This window comes from Lepus europaeus, chromosome 10 (assembly GCF_033115175.1).
Source record: "Lepus europaeus isolate LE1 chromosome 10, mLepTim1.pri, whole genome shotgun sequence".
Classification (NCBI taxonomy): Eukaryota; Metazoa; Chordata; class Mammalia; order Lagomorpha; family Leporidae; genus Lepus; species Lepus europaeus.
In genome coordinates, this window is record NC_084836.1 from 28,007,440 (window position 1) to 28,026,394 (window position 18,955).

Here is an 18,955-nt window from a genome sequence, read left to right on the forward strand (position 1 = left end):
TATTTACACACTTTTGTATCTTTTAAAACTTAACATAAAGATACTTCAAAAAGGTCATGGAAAATGGAAAAAAAATTGAAGTCTACGCTTAGTTTCTTCATAACACACATTTTCCATGAACTGTCCTTGCATAACAGCCTTTTAAAAATTCATTTAGTATTCTTTTGCAACATCCTAAATTGTTAACTTTTTTAAAGATTTATTCATTTGAAGGAGTTATAGCGGGGGCAGGGAGGGAGGGATGGAGAAAGAGAGAGAGGTCTTCCATCCTCTGGTTCACTCCCCAAATGGCTTCAATGGCTGGAACTGGGCAGATCCAAAGCCAGGAGCTTCATCAGGGTCTCCCACATGGGTGGCAGGGCCCAGGAACTTGGGCCATCTTCTGCTTTCCCAGGTGCATTAGCAGGGAGCTGGATGGGAAGCAGAACAGCTGGGACATGAACCAGCACCCATATGGGATGCTGCCACTGCAGGCCATGGCCCAACCCATTGCGCCACAGTGCTGACCCCAAATTGCTAACTTAGAGTTCATCGTACCAATGAAACCAGGAAGAGGCTATCAGACAACAGTGTGTAAGGCTTTCTACAGTCAGCTTGGGTGCATTTCAGAGGAATGTTTGTCACAAATAATTTTTCTACTTGTTCTATTGCCTGAAGTTGGTGTGGATCTAAATGGTTTGAAGGAAGTTAACTGGCATGTTAATCAGCGAGAGAAGGCACAAGCTATCTGCTGCCTTCTGTATGTCTGAAAGGAGACCCTGTAATAGTTTTGGAATGTGCCAAGGGGCTGGGGTTAGTTTTTCTGGTGGAGTTAAGCACTGAAAGAGGAAGCCAAGTATAGACTCATTAGCTTCCATAGTAGCAAAGGAATCTTGGAGCCAGTTGGGGTCCTCCTACAGCATTTGGGACATATGCTTCTTGTTGATATCTGAAACCATAGCAACTGCATGTTGTGGCAATAAAAACAGGGCCAATTGGCAAAGGAAGAAGCTGAGCTAATGGGAGCAGCAATGGAATTGCGGGAAAGTGGGTGCCAGTCCTGGACTTTAAGGGCTCTCACTGTGGCTTTCCATGGGTTTGAACAACCTCTTGGCCAAATAGCTTAGTGGATATTTCAGTGAAAACAGAAGAGACAGTTTTCTTAGTGGTCACCTTAATTCTTTAGCATAACAGACCCATTTAGTGTGTTGTTTGTACTCTGGTGGCATTGGTTAGGGGAGCTGATGAGAAGCATTTAAAGGGCATTTGAGAGGATATGGTAAATAAAGGGAGAAACCAGGGTTCTGGAGTTGCAAGCTTAGCAATAAGAGGTAGGTGGAATGGAAATTTGAAGCAGGCACTGCTGACCTGAACTGGAGTGAAATTGAAGGTTAAGGTTGAATGATTGGTAAAGGTATGACAGTGAATTGTGACAACAGACAAAATCTGAAAGGAAGGAGACAAGACCAGATATGGATACAGGGACCCCCAAAGTTAAAAGGGTGATGTGATGTGGGGGCTAGAACAGACTTGGGGCCAAACTGCTGGAGACGAGCCACTGCCCTGTTGTTTATGAGCTGTGTGACCTCAGACTGTTTGACTTCTCTGAATCCATTTTTTATTTACAAAATGGGGCTCATGATGCTACCTACTTAGTTGGATGGTTGTGAAAATTTATGATCTCATGTGTACTATTATGTACAAAAGCAAAGGTACATGTAAACAGTGTCTGGTCGTGTGTGAAAGGTATTATCTGCTGTTATTAACATTATTGATCATTGGAAAGGAAAGAGGGAAGAAAAGAAAAGGAAAACTCTGTAATGGATTGGGAAAATACATTACAACTTAAAGTGTGTTAGTTTTATTGATATAGATTATTATTTAGATAGATATGAATTAATTGATAAATAAGGCAAAGAGGATGAAGGAAGTAGATGTATTGATTTTTCAAGGCACCAAATACTGTATTCTTGTTTTCACTTCAAGAAATTAAGTTCTTTTCACTGCTGAGAGGATTTTACATTAGTGGAAAACCTTTTGTCGTTTCACTTCATACCCATGGGTTCTATATCCATGAATTCAACCACTGTGGAGCACAAATATTTGAATTAAAAACCAGATTGCTTTCCTGTCATTATTCCCCCAAAATACAGTATAACAATGATTTATGGAACATCTACATTTTTACAATGATAGAGAGTTGATGAAAAGAGCATATATGAAGAATAGGCACAGGTTAAATGCAGATTCTGTGCTGTTTTACATAAGGAACTTGAGCATCCTCGAATTTTAGGATCCATGAGGAATTCTGGAATCAATCCCACTTAGTTACAGAGGGGTGACTACTTATTCTTTCTTTGTGTTTCCACCTCTGCCCCCCAACAGAGCACACACCATTTAGCACATCTTCCCAACCCCAGATTTATGCGTCAGTCTGATCTTAGTTGTGAGTTGGTAATGGGTGTCTTGGGACCTTAGATATCTAGCTTGATTCTTTGGCCCAAGTTGCTTCTCTTTGTGGACAAGAAAGGTTTTCCTGACAACTTGAAGGATCATTCCTTCCTTGGCGAAGTCTTCCCCTTCTGAAAGCACATGCTAGCTTTCCTGCCCTTCCTTTAGGAAGGCTGGGAGGATGTGAAACTTCTCCTGGGTCTCACTGCTTGGTGACTGGCAAAGCCTTTGTCTGCATGAAGAAGGAGCTCAGGAGAGATGACAGCCATGCACTTTGACTCAGACCTGCCAGAAAAATTACTGGGAAGCATTAGCCCTGGTGACAGTGGTGTTACAATTTTATTAACAGTTTATCATTGGCAGCTTGTAATGTGCAGGCCATGTTCCATGTAAATTGCTTTGTTTTGAAAAAAATACGCAAGTCACTCATACACTTGGCTATGAGAACAGGTAGTTTTTCCAAATCTTAAAAATATTACTACTTATAATATGGCCAATATTGACTGAGAGTGAGTTCCCAGCTGTGGTAAGCTCCATGTGCATTTTGATTTATTCATCAGAGCCACCTCTGAGGCTGGTGCTATTTACCTTTTATAGGGAATGATCTGGAGCGGGGGGAGCTTATCATTTGGCCAAGGTCCTAGAGCAGTAGGTGATGCAGTTGAGGTTAGAAACTCAGAGACCTTTTAATTTAGTTACTGGACTTAAAAAAATATCAAGGTTGTGTGTCTACAGAACCACTGCAGATGTCAGCAGTAGATGACAAACTGATTTAGAGGCCCATGGCAGATTTTTAACAGAATCAGGCACAATAGCTATAAGGCCCTGCTTCTCACTGTGTGTCTGTATCACCATTATACTGTTGAGAAAACACAAAATCAGTCCCTTTCCTTCTCCAGAAAACAGGGCTGAGGATTCAGGTTGTGATCATGAACATGCCCTCCCCCTACCACAGCACATCAGAAGGAAAGGCTTGACTGTAGTCACCCTTGTCCTAGGAAATCAGGACTCAGGGACTGCTGATTTAGATTGGTAACTCTTCAATAATTGATCTAAACAAGAATGACTTAAAAAACTGACTCAGACTAATCCACCTGGCTTTCCCAGAAGTAGAAGTGTATTTGTGTAATATGTTTCTGTAATATCTCATTAATTTTTCAATGCAACCAATGTACATGGCATCAACTGGAAGCTGAGACAGGCACTTGTGCAATTTACTTCATTCAGAGAGCTGTTTCCTAACCCATCTCAAGTTAAAAATTTGGTGTTGTAAGGCATCACTATACTAGAATTGCTTTGGAATTTTTAAAAACATTTTTGCAGAATGCAGGAACAACTGGCAATTAGCACTGTTTTGCTGCACAAAGCGGCACCATTTGGCACGTGCTACAGCCAAGACTGGATGTGGTGATTTACATTGCAGGTGCCATCTGCCTTTATGCAAAGATAAAGCAGAATGAAGAGACTTTCAATCATATTTTCACTTTTTTTTTAGCTGTAGGAGGCTGAATTAAAATAAAAAAAAGACTATATAACACTCACCAATCCTCTTTTGGAGAAGGGCCATCTTGGTTTTTTGGATTCTGGTGGGTGAAATTAAAGAAAATATATTATTAGAGTAGTTAGTGACAGATCATTGCTTTGTTTTACAAAACTTCCTTATGAAAATAAGCCAAACGGAATTCATTCTGCTTTAATTCTCCTTCTCTTGAGAATGCACAGAATGAATATTTATATTCTTGCAGATAAGTGAATGATGTAATGTTGCAACCTAAAGGTTGGTGTTCTATTGCTGCCTTAAAGTGGTAATGTCCTATTTCTTTATGATGGTATTGTTTAACCCCCTTTTCTCTGTCACTGCGGGGTGAAATCCATCAACTATAATAAAGAGGTTGGGTAATTCACTTAACACAGAGGATTCTAGCACTTTGTGTCTGAAGGGACTAACTTCATTTTTACATAGTCTTACCATAAACCATCCTATCACAGGCAACCTCAGTAGCCTGACCAGACATGAGACTTGGAGATTACATCAACCCAGTAATCCTCAGAAGTGGTTAAATAAAGATTTCTGAAATAGGGAACACCAACACATACCACCAATTTTTATGTTGGGGCTGTTGTCACTAGAGGCCACGACCTAAATAGTCCTTAGGAGTTGTTTTGCATTAAGAAGGAAGTCATTATTTGGTCATGCATTCTTTTGGTGCTCAGAGATTAAAGAGATGACATTCTGACTTCTTGATTTTTTTTGTTGTTTGTATCAATTTGAAATGATACCCAGAAAAATCTGATAGTCATCTTTTGGGTTTACGTTGGAATTTCTGACCTCTCAGTATTCAAAATATTTTTCTTATAGGTCTTTCTCTCTGTCCAATTCACCAGGAGACTGCATAACCCTTCAATCAAATGAAAGCGATGACCTGAACAGCCTTTACTGCTAATGATGTACTTGAGGGACTTTTCTCACTGTAATCTTAGACAGCACCTGCCAACTGATTATCCTTTCACTCATTCTGACCTCCTTATTGATCTTTATAAAAAGGGATATTAAGTGGAATCTCCCTTAGAGACAAATCAGCTTCACCATACTTAGCAATTAGCTTTGAAATGCCTGGTAGTAAATTGTTATATCCAGTTTGAATTGCAATAATTAGGGTCCTTGGCAAATTTCTCTCCTCTTCATTCTAAATTTAGGGATAATTTTGGAGCCTAGGGAAACCGAGGCAAGTATTCAGAAGATTTAAATAAGGCCTTAGTGAATCTACAATCTTTCATTATCTGTCTTAAATATGAAGTTTTGAGGATTCAGAATCTATTTCCACCGTATGTGCAGGTGACTTACATCATGAATTTGGCACACAAGATCTCCATTCTGAATTCCTTAAAAAGAGGGCATGGAGGTGTAGGGTGCAGGACATTGCTTATGTTGTAGAATCTACCACAGCGTTAGGCATACAACTTCACAGAACGACTTGTGTGATCAACAAGCATCACACAGCAAGTCTGACCTCACTCTTAGTGTCTTGGTTCTTAAGCTTCAGCTAGCACCAGAATCACCTGCATGGCTTGTTACAAAGCAAGATAGCAGATTGCTGGTTACCATTCCTGGGCTCTCCATTTAGAAGGTCCAGGGACAATTTCCAGAGACCGCATTTCTGACAATTTCTCAGGTGACTCCAAAGCTGCTGGTTTGGGACTAGCCTTTGGGAACTACTGCTCTCGTTGTTAGCTGGTTTAGAACCTGTGGGAGGCATCATGAACCTCTATTAGCAGAACACTTGGTTTAAACTAACTCTTATTTCTAGGGATATGTCTTTAGCAGATGACTTAATCCCTCTTGGACTATTCACTGGGTTGTTGTATCATATGAGACAATGGTGTTGATTTGGATTATTGCATTGTATAAGATAGCAGAGGGGGAAAGGATCTATAAAGAATGAAGAGCAATACAAATGTTCTTTATGGTTTGTTCATGGTTGGCTTTGGGAATCCACATACAGAAGATCATAGCTGTCTATCCAATGGATGATTGATGCAGGCTGTTGGAAAGGGTGTTGGGTCTGCAGTTAGGAGGTTAGATTCCCTTCCTCTGACATGAATCAGCTGCTACCATGATTAGGTCATTCTCCTTTTTGGTCTCTCTCTGCATGCCTGTGAGTGAGAATGTGTGTGGTTGTTTGCAAACTGCTTTCAGGTGTTCCAGGCTCCTAGGGACACCTCAACATGCTCTTTAGAACCCACTTCAGGTTAAAGCATTGTGATATCACCTGCATCTGTTTTATATGTTGCACTTCCAAGTAAGGATTATTTTGTGAAGAGGGTTACGCTAGGAACAAAACCTGGTTAAAAAGAACCAATGTGGATGTTCTTTAAGTCTTTTTAGCTCTCAAAGGCTTTGATTTGCCTACTGTAGAATCATGAGGAAAGTACCCTAAACACCTCTGTTGTTCTTTTCTTTCATAACTGGGATGAAGATGCAGATTCTTACTCAAGGCTGCCTCTCTCCATCAGACACTAATCTGCCTCTGGCTCTCTACTGCCACACGGTGCCTCTCTGGTTGGAAGACACCAGTGCAGGACTGAAGACAGATGAGGGGTGGGGGGGATAAGCCTTATAGCAATGGTAGAGAAACTGGCACCAGCCTAGTGAAGACACTGTGCTCTGAGGTGGCCATTGTCACCTCAAGTATTGGACCTGGGATAAGTTACTTGACTAGAGAACATTTGAGGGAAGATCCATGCCTTATCCACCTGTATAACTATAATGCCCAGTATTAGGGTGGTTATCACTTGGTTCCAGTAGTTCACGGTTGGTGCCTGTTCTAATCCATGAGTCTTTGGTTTTAACTGGTCATGGCATGTATTCTACTAGTTATTAAATATAGAAAATCTCCCCCTGCTTATGACAATATCTGTTTCATGAGAGACATGCAATAAAATAGGCTGGATGAACAGGACCTGAATTCAGCAGCAGAAGTGGGTGGCACAGGTAATCAGCAGCTCCATCTGACACCAAAAGGTCCCCAGGGAACACCTCAAGTCCAGGTAAGTTCAGCACCACAGAACTCCGCCTGTGCTCATAGAACCTGTGTGCAGGAGACAAAATGTGAGGGCTTAGAGCTGGGTGCAGGCAGGGTCACCATTCAGAATGCCTGTGGTCACACAGAAGTGGCTGCTGGCCACCTGATGTCTACCGTGTCAGAAGGACTCAGGCCATTGCAGGCATCAGGCATGGGAAAGCTGTGATGACACCCAACACATTTATTGGCACTTCTTTGAGCCTTCTTGACCATTTATGACTTTGACTAATTCAAAGCAGAAGAGTTCATCTAGAAAATCTAATTGTTCTGACTCAGGATACTAGGAGAAAGAGCTCAGATACAGAAATCTTTACAAATGATGCAGACTGACTCAGAAGTGAGCAGAATGTGTGAGAACAGCACCAGCACCCATAGTGATCCAAGTTGGCTGTTTAAAGTTGGTATTTTTATTTTTTCCCAGTAAAAAAATGAGAAATATTATTGGAAAATTTTAACAGATAGAACTATGTACCTTCTCCTTTCTTCTACCCTGTTTCATGAAATTTCTTTTCTATTAGATATTCACACAATAAATGGCTGATATATCAGACACAGTGAGGAGTGTGTTCAAAGCCACTGAGCATTTCCCCAGTGATGTCACAGGAATAAAAATGGCAAGGGGTCTGTCATGCTGGGAACCCACTTGATAACATTGAATCATAGGGATTCCTACAGCTTCCCCATCAGAACTGTTCCTGTATTCTTTCTGATCTATTCTAATGGATGGGAGATGAGATTCCTTCTATTATTGACCAATATAATCTCGAAATGCTCATTTCACCAACAAATAGTCTAGCATATCAGTTACTTCATATAGGATGGAATTTTGTCTTGATTTAGTAATAAAAACATCACTGTGAAATTGCCTGGAAAGTTGTTGAGAGCCTGGATTTGTATACCTATTTCGATATTAGGATTAGTTCATTGTCATGTAGTGCTGTCACCCCTCAAGTGGTCGTGCCTGAAACTCTATTAGTCTCTCTGACCCAGTTCTACCTCTGCTCCTTCTACTTGCCTACATGCCTGCTGCTGAAATCCTTCCAGGCTCTGTAGCCAAGTCCTGTGGCTGTGACATTCTACATGAATGTGGCCTTTCTGCCTGCACGTTTGTCTCTTGTTGCTTAATTGTGCATTTTTGGAATATCACGCCCTCTTTCTTGTCAGTATGTTTGATATGAGGGTCCTGGTCATACCTGTCAGATCCATCATGCTGCTGACCTAACTTTGGTGCACATTAGCATACCCTGTGGAATTTATTATGAATGCCTTCCCCCAAGTTCTATCCTCGGGATGCTAATACAGTGGGCCTGAGAGAGGCCTCTGCAGCTGTGATTTTGCTCAGTTTCCTAGATACCAGATTTTCAGAACAATCAATTTAGATTACTACCTTGACATAGGTCTTTCCTACCTTTTGGTTTTAAAGATTATTTCCGATTTTCAGCCTTTGGTTTAAATAAAGTTACCTAGAATAGATAAGTTTTTTTATGAATAGAATAAATTGTTTAGGAATTTCTAATTAACCAATAACTTATATCCCACAAATTTCCATAAAATATGTGAAGTAAGAATGCCTTGGACTCTACAGATAATTAATTCTTAGTTATAAAGGCTGCCTGTTCCAAGAAGTCTTCTAGATACTCAAAGAGGCCATTCCTTTTATGTGTGCATTCCTCCAGCACCCCCTGAGAACAGGTCCTCAGCATCTTCTATCTAAATGCAGTTGCCTCTTGTTTGTCTTGATGCCCTCCTGCTCACAGTCACTAAATGTGAGTCTTGTAAAAGTCAGGGCTCACATTGTGGTGCAGCAGGTTAAGCTGCCACCTGTGACACTGGCATCCATGTGGGCACTGGTTTGTGTCCCAGATGCACCACTTGCAATCCAGCTTCCTGCTAATGTGCCTGGGAAAGCAGTGGAAGATGGCACAAGTGCTTGGACTCCTGCCACCTGTGTGGGAAACCCAGATGAAACTCCTGGCTTTGGACTGGCCCAGCCCTGTCTGTGTGACCATTTGGGGTGTAAACCAGTAGATGAAGATTCTCTCTGTTTGCATATGTGTAACCTCCCTCCCTCCCTCTCCCCCTCCAACTCTGCCTTTCAAAATAAGTAAATGGTCTTTAAACAAAACAGTAAGTCAAGGATTTAAAATAAAATTTGAGTTATGCAAAATTAAAGTCTGACCTGTCCCTGTGGCTTAAAATAATTCAATAGCTCTTCATCCTGTACCAAAGAAACACATTTTAAAACCATACACACAAAGTTGCCATGATCTGGCCCCATATACCTTCCTGGTAATCCTTACTTTACAATTTCTTCTCCAGAAACAGGGAATGGGTTGTAATTCCCACACACACAACGTGGTGTTTCACACCTCGGTGCCTTAGTTTGGAATTCTCTGTCCCCTCTGTCCCCTCCCCAGGCCTAACTCCTCATTTCATTAGATTCAGACCCATGGAGCAACTGGGTTATATAGCTTAAAAGAGGATTACTTAAATATGTCTGGTCTCAGCTGTATCCAATTATCTGTTTCCTGGGGTTCTGTGAGCTGTTTTACCTTTCCTTTCTCTCCTCTTTTCTCTTTTTATTGGAAATCTAGGTTAATCTGGCAAACACTACCAGTTGCCAACTCATTGTGCATGTTCTCCCTCCACTTGCTATCAAAACTCTGCCTTGAGTGGTGTGGCATGTGCTGAGTGAATACACTGACCTGCTGTGGGTCTCCTGCAGTTAGCAGAAGCTGTGTGAGTCAAACCTGGCCAATAAGACTTGGATGCTGCTGGATGTTACTTCTAAGAAAACATTTTCAAAGGCTACAGACTTGGCTAACTTCTTTGGTTTACCTTTTTGCCTTTTTATTGCCTTCTTGCTGTTTGGAATATGATTTGAAATCTGAAGGTATCCCAGCAGTCTTGCAAACATAGTAGCAGTATTTGAAAAAAAGAACCTGGTGTACTGTTATAAAAGAAACACTCTTCATTTGCTTAAGCTATTTTAGTTACGATCTGTGACATGCAGACAAATGCTACCCTAATTGACACAAGCATCTCCATCCAGATCTTCCTTGTCCAAGAATGAAGCCATCTTTTGATGTTCTGCACTCCTGTTTGACTTTTTCACCATCCAATTTTTAATTAGATTTTATAATAAGATCATTGTAGTTTCAACTTCTTACAACTTCCCCTTTTCATCTTCCAACCTCATATCCATGGTGGTGATGAGGATGGAAGGGGGCAGAATTAGATGGGTGTTGGAAAAATTACTCTAATTTGAATAAGGTGTATAATTCTAGTTGTATCCTAGTGGTACTCAGGATACTGGGGCTGACAAATAATGGATTAGAAGTTTTCAAATCCAGTTGGAGATTTTCAAGTTACTATAGAATATAAAATTTTGGGAGTCTACAAGGAGATCCTTGCAAAGAAACAATAGAAGCTTCTTTATCAAGATTATACTTGTCTTTATAAAGGTCCTGGAAGCATATAATGTGACTTTGGTATTTAAAAGGAATAGATGGACTGAGTCTTGCGGGAATTGAAAAAATTACAAAAATTGAAATAAAAATGTAACCTAGGTGAATTTGGTGGTGGTGGGAGTTTACTCTTGAGCTTCTACTCTGGATGTTACACAATCTGGTAACATGAGTTTGACATTTTCCTAAGATTCCATAACCTGCCTTTATATTCCTTGGAGACTTCAGAGAGCACATAAATGCTATAAGGGTAGAACAATTAGTTTCTCCACCCCTCTAGACCCATACTTGTGCTTCTCTTCCAGAAGCCTCCAGTTCTCCAGATTGCTGGTTAGGAATGTGGGTCAAACGGCCTGGATTTTGATCTTAGCTGTGTATCCTTGCTTGAGCAAGTAGCTTCTCTTGCTCTTTATCATTGGTGAAATGTGGACAGTAGTAATATTGTGTGAGGATGGACTAAAATGACCAATATAAAGCACTTAGATCAATGCTTGAAACTTAGTAAGCAGTCTACAAATGCTATTATGTTAATGCTTGCATGCATTACAATTTGTTCTATTTATATATTTGTATATTTCTTTACATTGCCAGCTTTCAAGCACAAAACTTATCCTTATCCTCATTTATATTGGTAGGTGTGCTGATTTAAGATGTAGTCCATTGTTGCTGATGGACACAAATAATGGAATAATCCTCTGATGTTGTCTTCTCACGTGAAAGTGTCTTACTGTATATGATTTTTGTAGATTTTTGTAGATTCACATCTTATTTCCTGTATTACACTAAGCACCTAGCTCCTAGTCTAAGTCTCCATTTGGTTGGGTTCAGCAGACTGTTGTTAAATGAGACAATGACCAAACCTGCACACATGCAGAGTGATTGCTGTGATTTCCTAACACACAGTCCTGCAGAATGGGTGCTCCAGGGATAGCTGCTGCATGCTATTTCAACATAGTCTGCACTTCACACCTCCATGCTTTGCCTCCGAAGATTCCCATCTGCTTGCCTCTCTCCACTGTGTTTGGCCAACTCTTAGTCATCTCTAAATTCCTTTTCAAATTCTTCCTCCAGAATTCCTCTGGTTGACACAGGGAGGGTCAACCCTCTCTCAATCTCTCTCCCCTTCCCTCCCTGCCCAATTCTTGTTTTTTTATGGTAATGATTTCATTGAAAAATCATATTAGCTCTTTTATATCACAGAAGCTAATCACTTAACATAGAAACTGACATACAGCAGGTGTTCAAATAAGCTTGCTGAATACACAGGCACTGGCTTATAAAAGACAGGCAGGTCTGAAATGAGTTTATTTTCTCAATCTGAATTGCAAGAATTATTAAGTACATATACAAAAACAAACTGCAACTTGATCCCCTGCTCCCATTAAAAGTGGTTAAATTCCCTTTATCCATTTCTTCTTGGTGCTGGGTACCTTCTGACATGAGGCATCTATTTGGGAGCTCATAGGTTAGTTTGGAGTTAAATTTGCACATAGGGAGCAGAGGGAGGATAGTTGGCTTGCACAGGGCTTGAGTCATGACTTTGGCTTTATGCCTTGTGCCCCTGAAGGGCATTGTACAGCCTCTGGGGACATGAAATGTTTTGGCTCATCTCAGGAGATCATAGGTTAATAAAAACATCAAGAATCACAGCTGTAACCATATAAAGATGGAGGAAAGTTGTAAGAAAGGACATCTGCACCCAGTAATATGAAGAGATACAGATCGGTGCAGAAAATCTGCCCCTGTGTCACCTGTACCTGGCAGCAGGTTAGATTTCTGGGTATTCTGAAAAGGATCCTGGTCTGCATCAGCTGGGGCTTCTCAGATTGTTGTATTAATGCTATTAGTGCAAAGGCTTGTAATAAATTCAGCAAGACTTTGAATTTAAGTCTCAAGTAGGGAGGGTGTGTGTGTGTGTTGGTTCCAAGTTGGTATCTTACTCTTAGTCTAAATATCAGGATCTCTTCTTTCACAAAGTGGTATGTATGCAGGGTTCTTCTGTTTAGTTCTGAATTGATTACTCACTGGGGCAGTAACTATAAAGAATTCAGAATTTTGAATTCTGTCTCCCCCCAAACAAAATTGAACCTGTGTCGGGTAGGATGTCCTCTATGAAAAAGGCAGGGGAGAATTATTTTGAGATATCTGATTTTCTCATAAGGAGATAAAGCTTGGAAATGAACTAGTACTAAAGGCAAAATACTTGAGGGTGTGGCTAGCAACACACTGTCACTGTGTGAACATAGTATAACTTCAGGGCATCCTGCATTTGGAAAAACACAACTAAACAAACATCCTTGAGAAATGCTTTTTTTTTTTTTTTTTTGGTTTGATGCTTGGGTATTCCTTGCTTCAGGACAAAATTGTGGAGTTTTTCTAACTGGGTGTCTAGTGAAGATTAGCAGCGTTTCAAGGTTTGACACCCATCACCTTACCCTCCCTCTCCACACCCCATTTGAAACCCCAACGCAGCCACACTTTCACTAACCCTGAGTTGCGTTGCCCCAAGCTGGTCAGATCGGACGGAACTAGTCCCATGGTTGCTGGAATAATCTTGTCTCCCTTCTGGTACCAGGAGGTCTCCTTATTCTGTTGCGTGCTGAAGATTGGAAGGTTCATGGTGTGGGCTGGGAAGGCAGCAATTCAGAGAATCCAGGGAATTCTCCCCCACTGCTGAGCAGGCCTCCAGGCACCCAGGCTTCAGCTCAACAATGAGGCTGCTCTCACAGGCCACTGAGAATGTGCCGCCCCTTGGACCTCAATAAATTGGTCTTGGTGAATATTATGCTAATTTAAGATCAGCTGGCATTTACTGAGTACTGATTCTTTCTTGCCATCCTGACAAGTGCTGTACATGGATTATCATATTGATTTTCAGAAGCACCCTAGGAAATGGGAATTAATGTTCTTCTAAACCAGAGGAACTTCAGGCTTAGAGGGCTGGGTAAGGAACTTACCTAAGGTCATTTTCTTGTAATGAATGGCAGAGCCGGTCTTGCATGAGGAAAAATATGAATGTGACAAAAACCTTACAGTTCATATATAAAGAAACTGACAGAGGATTCCTAACTTTGACAGTGATGCTGAAACTTAGTATAACATTACCAATAGCTGATTATTTTCAATCATAAAGTTTTGATCAGTAATTCAGAAGTATGAATTGCCTTTCTATCTTTAGAAAATATTACAAAGAAACTCATATGAAGAGGCCATCAAAGATGTGGATAAGAATGTACAGGAAAATGTGTAACAGAGAGGCATGTCAGCTGTTGATTGATAAAAATATTGTTGTTTTCTGAATCTTGTTTGTGGTATTTCCTGCTCAAAACCTGTTGTGATTTCTTATTCTAAATAAGCATTCATTGGATTTTACATTTGAATCCCATACATAAAACAAATATTCAGGTCTGACTCCAAAAAGGCTTGCAAGTAGGGAGAAGACAGAAAGATACTACCAAAAATTCCAAAGTACAAAGTGTTTTACAAAATTGTATATAACAATGACTACTTTTAGGTTAAAAAAAAAAAAGGAGTGTAAAAGGTTTAATGGTGCCCCCACTGCTCACAAAAAGTAGGCCCACATCCTATGCCATGGAACCTACGGATGTGATATTAAGCTATAAAAAGGGTCTTAGCACATATAATTGAATTAAAAATTTTGAGATAAGATTATTTGGTATTATATGGGGGGACCCAAATCCAAGAACAACTGTCATTGTGAGATACCCAGATAAGAGACAGAACAGAAGAGGGATGAAGACAGAGGCAGAAGTGAAAACTGATGCAGCCACAGCCAAGGAATGAAGAAGCCAGGGAAGGTCTTCCCTCCCCAGAGCCCTCAGAGGCTCTGCTAGTACCATCATTTGGGATTTCTGGCTTCCAGAGCTGAAAGAGGATAAATTTCTATTGTTTTAAGCCACTTGGTTTGTGGGAATTTATTACTGCAGCTGCAAGAAACTAGTGCAGGGTGATGCCATTGAGAGGCATGGGCAGTCGACCTAGGGCCCAGTTTCCCCGCTGTGATTGACCTTTATCAAGTGTGACTGCTGTATGCCACTCCTCTGGCTCTGACTGTCCGTAGATGAAAACCAAGTGTGGTGACAGAGCGATGCTTTCTGTGCCTCATGACCTCACATCGCGATTGGGGATTCAGGCAGCATTGTCAGCTTCCCCTGTCAGTGGCCAGTGGCTGGGGGTGGTAATTATGTGGTGACATTTTCCTTGGCAGAAATGTCTGAAGGCAAATCACTGAAAGCTCCCCTTTAGAAAGATGACTAATAGATCATTAATATTTTTAAAAGATTCCTCCTTCAAAGTGGCTTCAAACCAGACTACTGGTCTTTCATTTCCAAGTGAATCATTAAGGGAAAATCATGAAAAATGTTAGAATACATAGTGATGCCCTACAGTGAAACACATCTTAATGGAATGAAATTCTCATTGAAAGCACTACAGTTTGGGTAAGGCACAACCTTATTTTTTCCTTTGCTATAAATTTTGTGCAATGGTTTCTTATTAGGTCCTATTCCTTAGAAACAATAGTCCTTGTCTGACAGTAAAAGCACATATAGTCTTTTTTCAACTGGTTGCTTTTTTTTCTCCCCAAAGAAACCTTTTATTTAATAAGTACAGATTTCATAAGTACAACTTGAGGATTATAGTGATTCTGCGATACCCACCCTCCCACCCCTACTTTACCCCACCTCTTCCTCCCTCTCCCATTCCCAGTCCCATTCTCCACTAAGGAAAAAACAAACGAACAAAAAACTGTTCAACAGTCAAGACAAAGGCTGTTCAAGTCATTACTTCTCAAAAGTGTCAATTTCACTTCTACAGATTTCTTTTAATGTGCTCTATTAGTTATCACAAATCAGGGAGAACATATGTTATTTGTTCCTTTGGGACTGGCTTATTTCACTAAGTATGATGTTTTCCAGATTAATCCATTTTGTTGCAAAAGGCTGGGCTTCATTTTGTTTTTATTGCTGTGAAGTATTCCAGAGTACCTATCTCATAATTTCTTTATCCAGTCTTCAGTAGATTGGCATTTAGGATGATTCCATGTCTTAGCTATTGTGAATTGAACTGCAATGAACATAGGGGTTCAGATAACTCTTTTATATACTGATTTCATTCCCCTTGGGTAAATTCCAAGGAGTGGGGTGACTGGGTCATATGGTAGATCTGTATTCAGATTTCTGAGGTATCTCCATACTGTCCTCCAAAGTGTCTTTATCAGTCTACAATGCCACCAACAGTGGATTAGGGTACCTTTTTGCCCACATCCTTGCCAGCATTTATTGTTTGTTGATTTATGTATGAAAGCCATTCTAACTGGGGTGAGGTGAAACCTCATTGTGGTTTTGATTTGCATTTCCCTAACGGCTAGTGCTCCTGAACATTTTTCATGTGTGTGTCAGCCATTTTGATTTCCTCTTTCAGAAAATGTCTATTTAAGTCCTTTGCCAAACAGGTTGCTTTTTACTAATTGTGTAAGTAGAAGAGATAGGAATTCAAACATCGTAGTGTTTTAACCTATGAAAGAAATATGAAGGTACTTTACAAAGTTCATAGAAAATGGAATTAAAAGATAAATTTATCTCAGAGCAAAAATGTTTGAAATCCATGCATAGTTTTTTTATAATACACTTTTTCTATGAACTTTTTAAAGCTCCCTCATATAGCACATTTTGGAAATCTTTTTTTTTTTTAATTTTATTTATTTGAAAGAGTTACAGAGATGGAGAGGCAGAGGCAGAGAGAGGGAGAAAGAGATCTTCCATCCACTGATTCACTCCCCAAATGGCCACAGTGGCCAGGGCTGGGCTGGGCTGAAGCCAGGAGCCAGGGATTTCATCCAGGTTCCCCATGTGGGTACAGGGGCCCAAGCACTTGGGCCTACTTCTGCTTTCCCAAGTGCATTAGCAGGGAGCTAGATCAGAAGTGGAGCAGCCGGCACATGAGGTACCCATATGGGATGCTGGCACTGCAGGCAGTGGCGTTACCGCTACCACAGTGCTGGTCCTGGAATTCTTGCTTATAACTATGGGTTCATTACACAGGAAAAACAAATTAAGGATCGGTAATACTTTATTACCTTGTAAAATAATCAACAGAGAAATGGCAAGTTACTGACCAATTTATTAAATTGTAGCCTCTTGGTTAAATTTGGGACATATTTTTCCATCAGGAACCCAGAAGATTGGGAACATATCTTTGTATGTTTGGCTGTAGTTCCCAGTTCAACACTCTTAACAAAATGTCCCATTTGCTGGAAATCCAAGCAAGAAGGCAACACAGATGAGGAACTCTGGTGTAGTTTACCACCCATAACCTGGTACCTGGTGACTATTTCATTAATGTGGAATGAAAAAATGAAAACTCGCCCCTGATACATCAATTTGAATACAGAACAGAGATACTTCCCTCCCTACCCTGCCGAGGAGTCTCAGTGTATGGGCAACACCCTGTGCTGTGACTTTTTGGACTCATCAGTATATTCATTGAACACACATGTGTTCACATCACCAGGCTAGCTGCTGCTACCTGCCTAGAATTCTTACTTTTCTAGGCTACTACTGTCTTTTTCTGGACAAGAGCCAAAACACTCTCACTGGGTTGTTGTGGTGCAGTGGATTAATCCACTGCTTGTGATGCTGGCTTCCCACATGGGAGTGCTTGCTTAAGCTTTGGCTACTCCTGTTCTGATACACCTTCCTGCTAATGTGCCTGTGAAGGTAGCAAAAGATGGCCCAAGTACTTAGGCCAGGGTGGAGTTCCTTGCTCCTGACTTCAGCATGGCCCAGACCTGTCATTTGTGGCCAGTTGAGTGAACCAGGAGATGGAAGATCTTTTACTCTGTGTTTTTCCCTTTCTCTCTTTTTGTCACTCTACCTTTCAAGTAAATATGAAAAAAAATTACCTAGTAGGATCAAGCAATAACCACTTAATAAATCCCTAGAAACCCAACGTACATTCAAGAAACATGCACAAAATAATAAAGAGGGCAAGGGATGCTGAAAGGAGCTGTAGAGAGACAAGTACCTGGAAGAGAAAAATTTACAGTACACAAAGAGGACCTCACAGTTTCCCCTTTAGGGAATGTCCAAATCTAACTGACCAACACACTTTCTTTTTCCTTCCTTAAACAGTTATTGAGCTCCTGTAGGAGTCAATCAGTATCTCAGGCATTGGGTTTAGAGTAGTGAACAACACTCCTACTAGAGAAGCTGATTGTGGTGTTAGAACAGCATGTGGCTTTTGTTCTGCCATGCCGGATCCGGGAGGTTCCCCTGAGGCTGCCGTCTTCTCTGTTGAGTAATGAGTATCACTCCAGTCTCTAGTTCATACCTTCCCAACAAGCCTCAATGCTCTGAGATAGCTGAGCAGAGTCTTCTCCCTCTCCAGTGTTGTCTCAGAGTTTACAGACAGTGCTAGGGATATAATAAGGTTTCAATAAAAGTCTGTGGAGGATACTTCAGATATATCAGCTGAACTCTGTGATCAGTTATCTTACTCTGGAGTTAGAATATTTATACTTTTTTATTTTTTTTAGCTATTTTTATTTACTTGAAAGGCTGACAGAGATACTGACATGGAGATATTCCATCCACTGACTCACTCTCCATATGCCTGCAATAGCCTGAGCTGGGCCAGGCTGAAGCTGTGATCCTGGAACTTGATCTGGGTCTCCCATGAGGGTCGCAGGGACCCAAGTATTTCAGCCATTATGATATAAGATAAGCAGGTAGCTAGTTAACAAAGTGGAGCTGTAAGCTACAAACCCCCACCCCACATGTAATTTTATTCTCTGACTTGTCAATGAAAATGCGCCCACCCCTGATGTCTGTTTCATCTGGGATCTCGGGGGAATACACCATGGATATATGGAGATTAAGCTCCACATGGAATTTTGTGAAAGTGTCATAAAACTCTCAGCTGGCTTTAATCCTGCAGAGGTACCCTGCTCTGACCTTATAAAAGAGGCCAGCAACTAGGGGGAGCTCTATCTTCCACCAGAGATCAGGAATGGAGGAGGTGCTGGAGTGCTATGCCCCTCCCCATTCTCTTCTGGGCCCATTGAGCACTCACAATGGATATCTCTGTGTGGGGCAACCCACATTCATATGTGTATGTGTTCCCTTCTTCACTGTTTGAATAAAAGTTACTTTGTATATGCCACCACCTAGACTCCCCATTTTTGTGCATGACAAGGGCCTGGGGTAAGCATTAACACCCCACTTCCCCAAAATAATTATCTGCTGCCTCCCAGGGTGGGCATTAACAGAAAGATGGAATTGAATACAGAGCTAGGACTTGAATCCAGGCACTCATTCAATATGAGATGTGGGCATCCCCAGCAGTAGCTTTAACCACTGCACTTGGCCTGTCCCAAGAATATTTTAAAATAGGTCAGTGACTTGAACATGGAAAGTGCTAAGTGGTATCTATAAAAAATAACATTAGTTACCATTT

At 40.9% G+C, this 18,955-nt stretch overlaps 1 protein-coding gene across 1 annotated transcript in view; it reads right to left on the minus strand.

Annotated features, from left to right (window-relative positions):
* Positions 1-18,955, minus strand: part of PLEKHG7 (pleckstrin homology and RhoGEF domain containing G7) — a 51,036-nt gene that overhangs the window by 25,812 nt on the left and 6,269 nt on the right. Inside the window, exons 3-4 of the mRNA XM_062202447.1 lie at positions 6,892-7,019; positions 3,973-4,013 (exon numbers count right to left, since the gene is read on the minus strand). Of these exons, the coding sequence (XP_062058431.1) occupies positions 3,973-4,013; positions 6,892-7,019 (169 nt within the window). The remainder of the gene's footprint in view (positions 1-3,972; positions 4,014-6,891; positions 7,020-18,955) is intronic.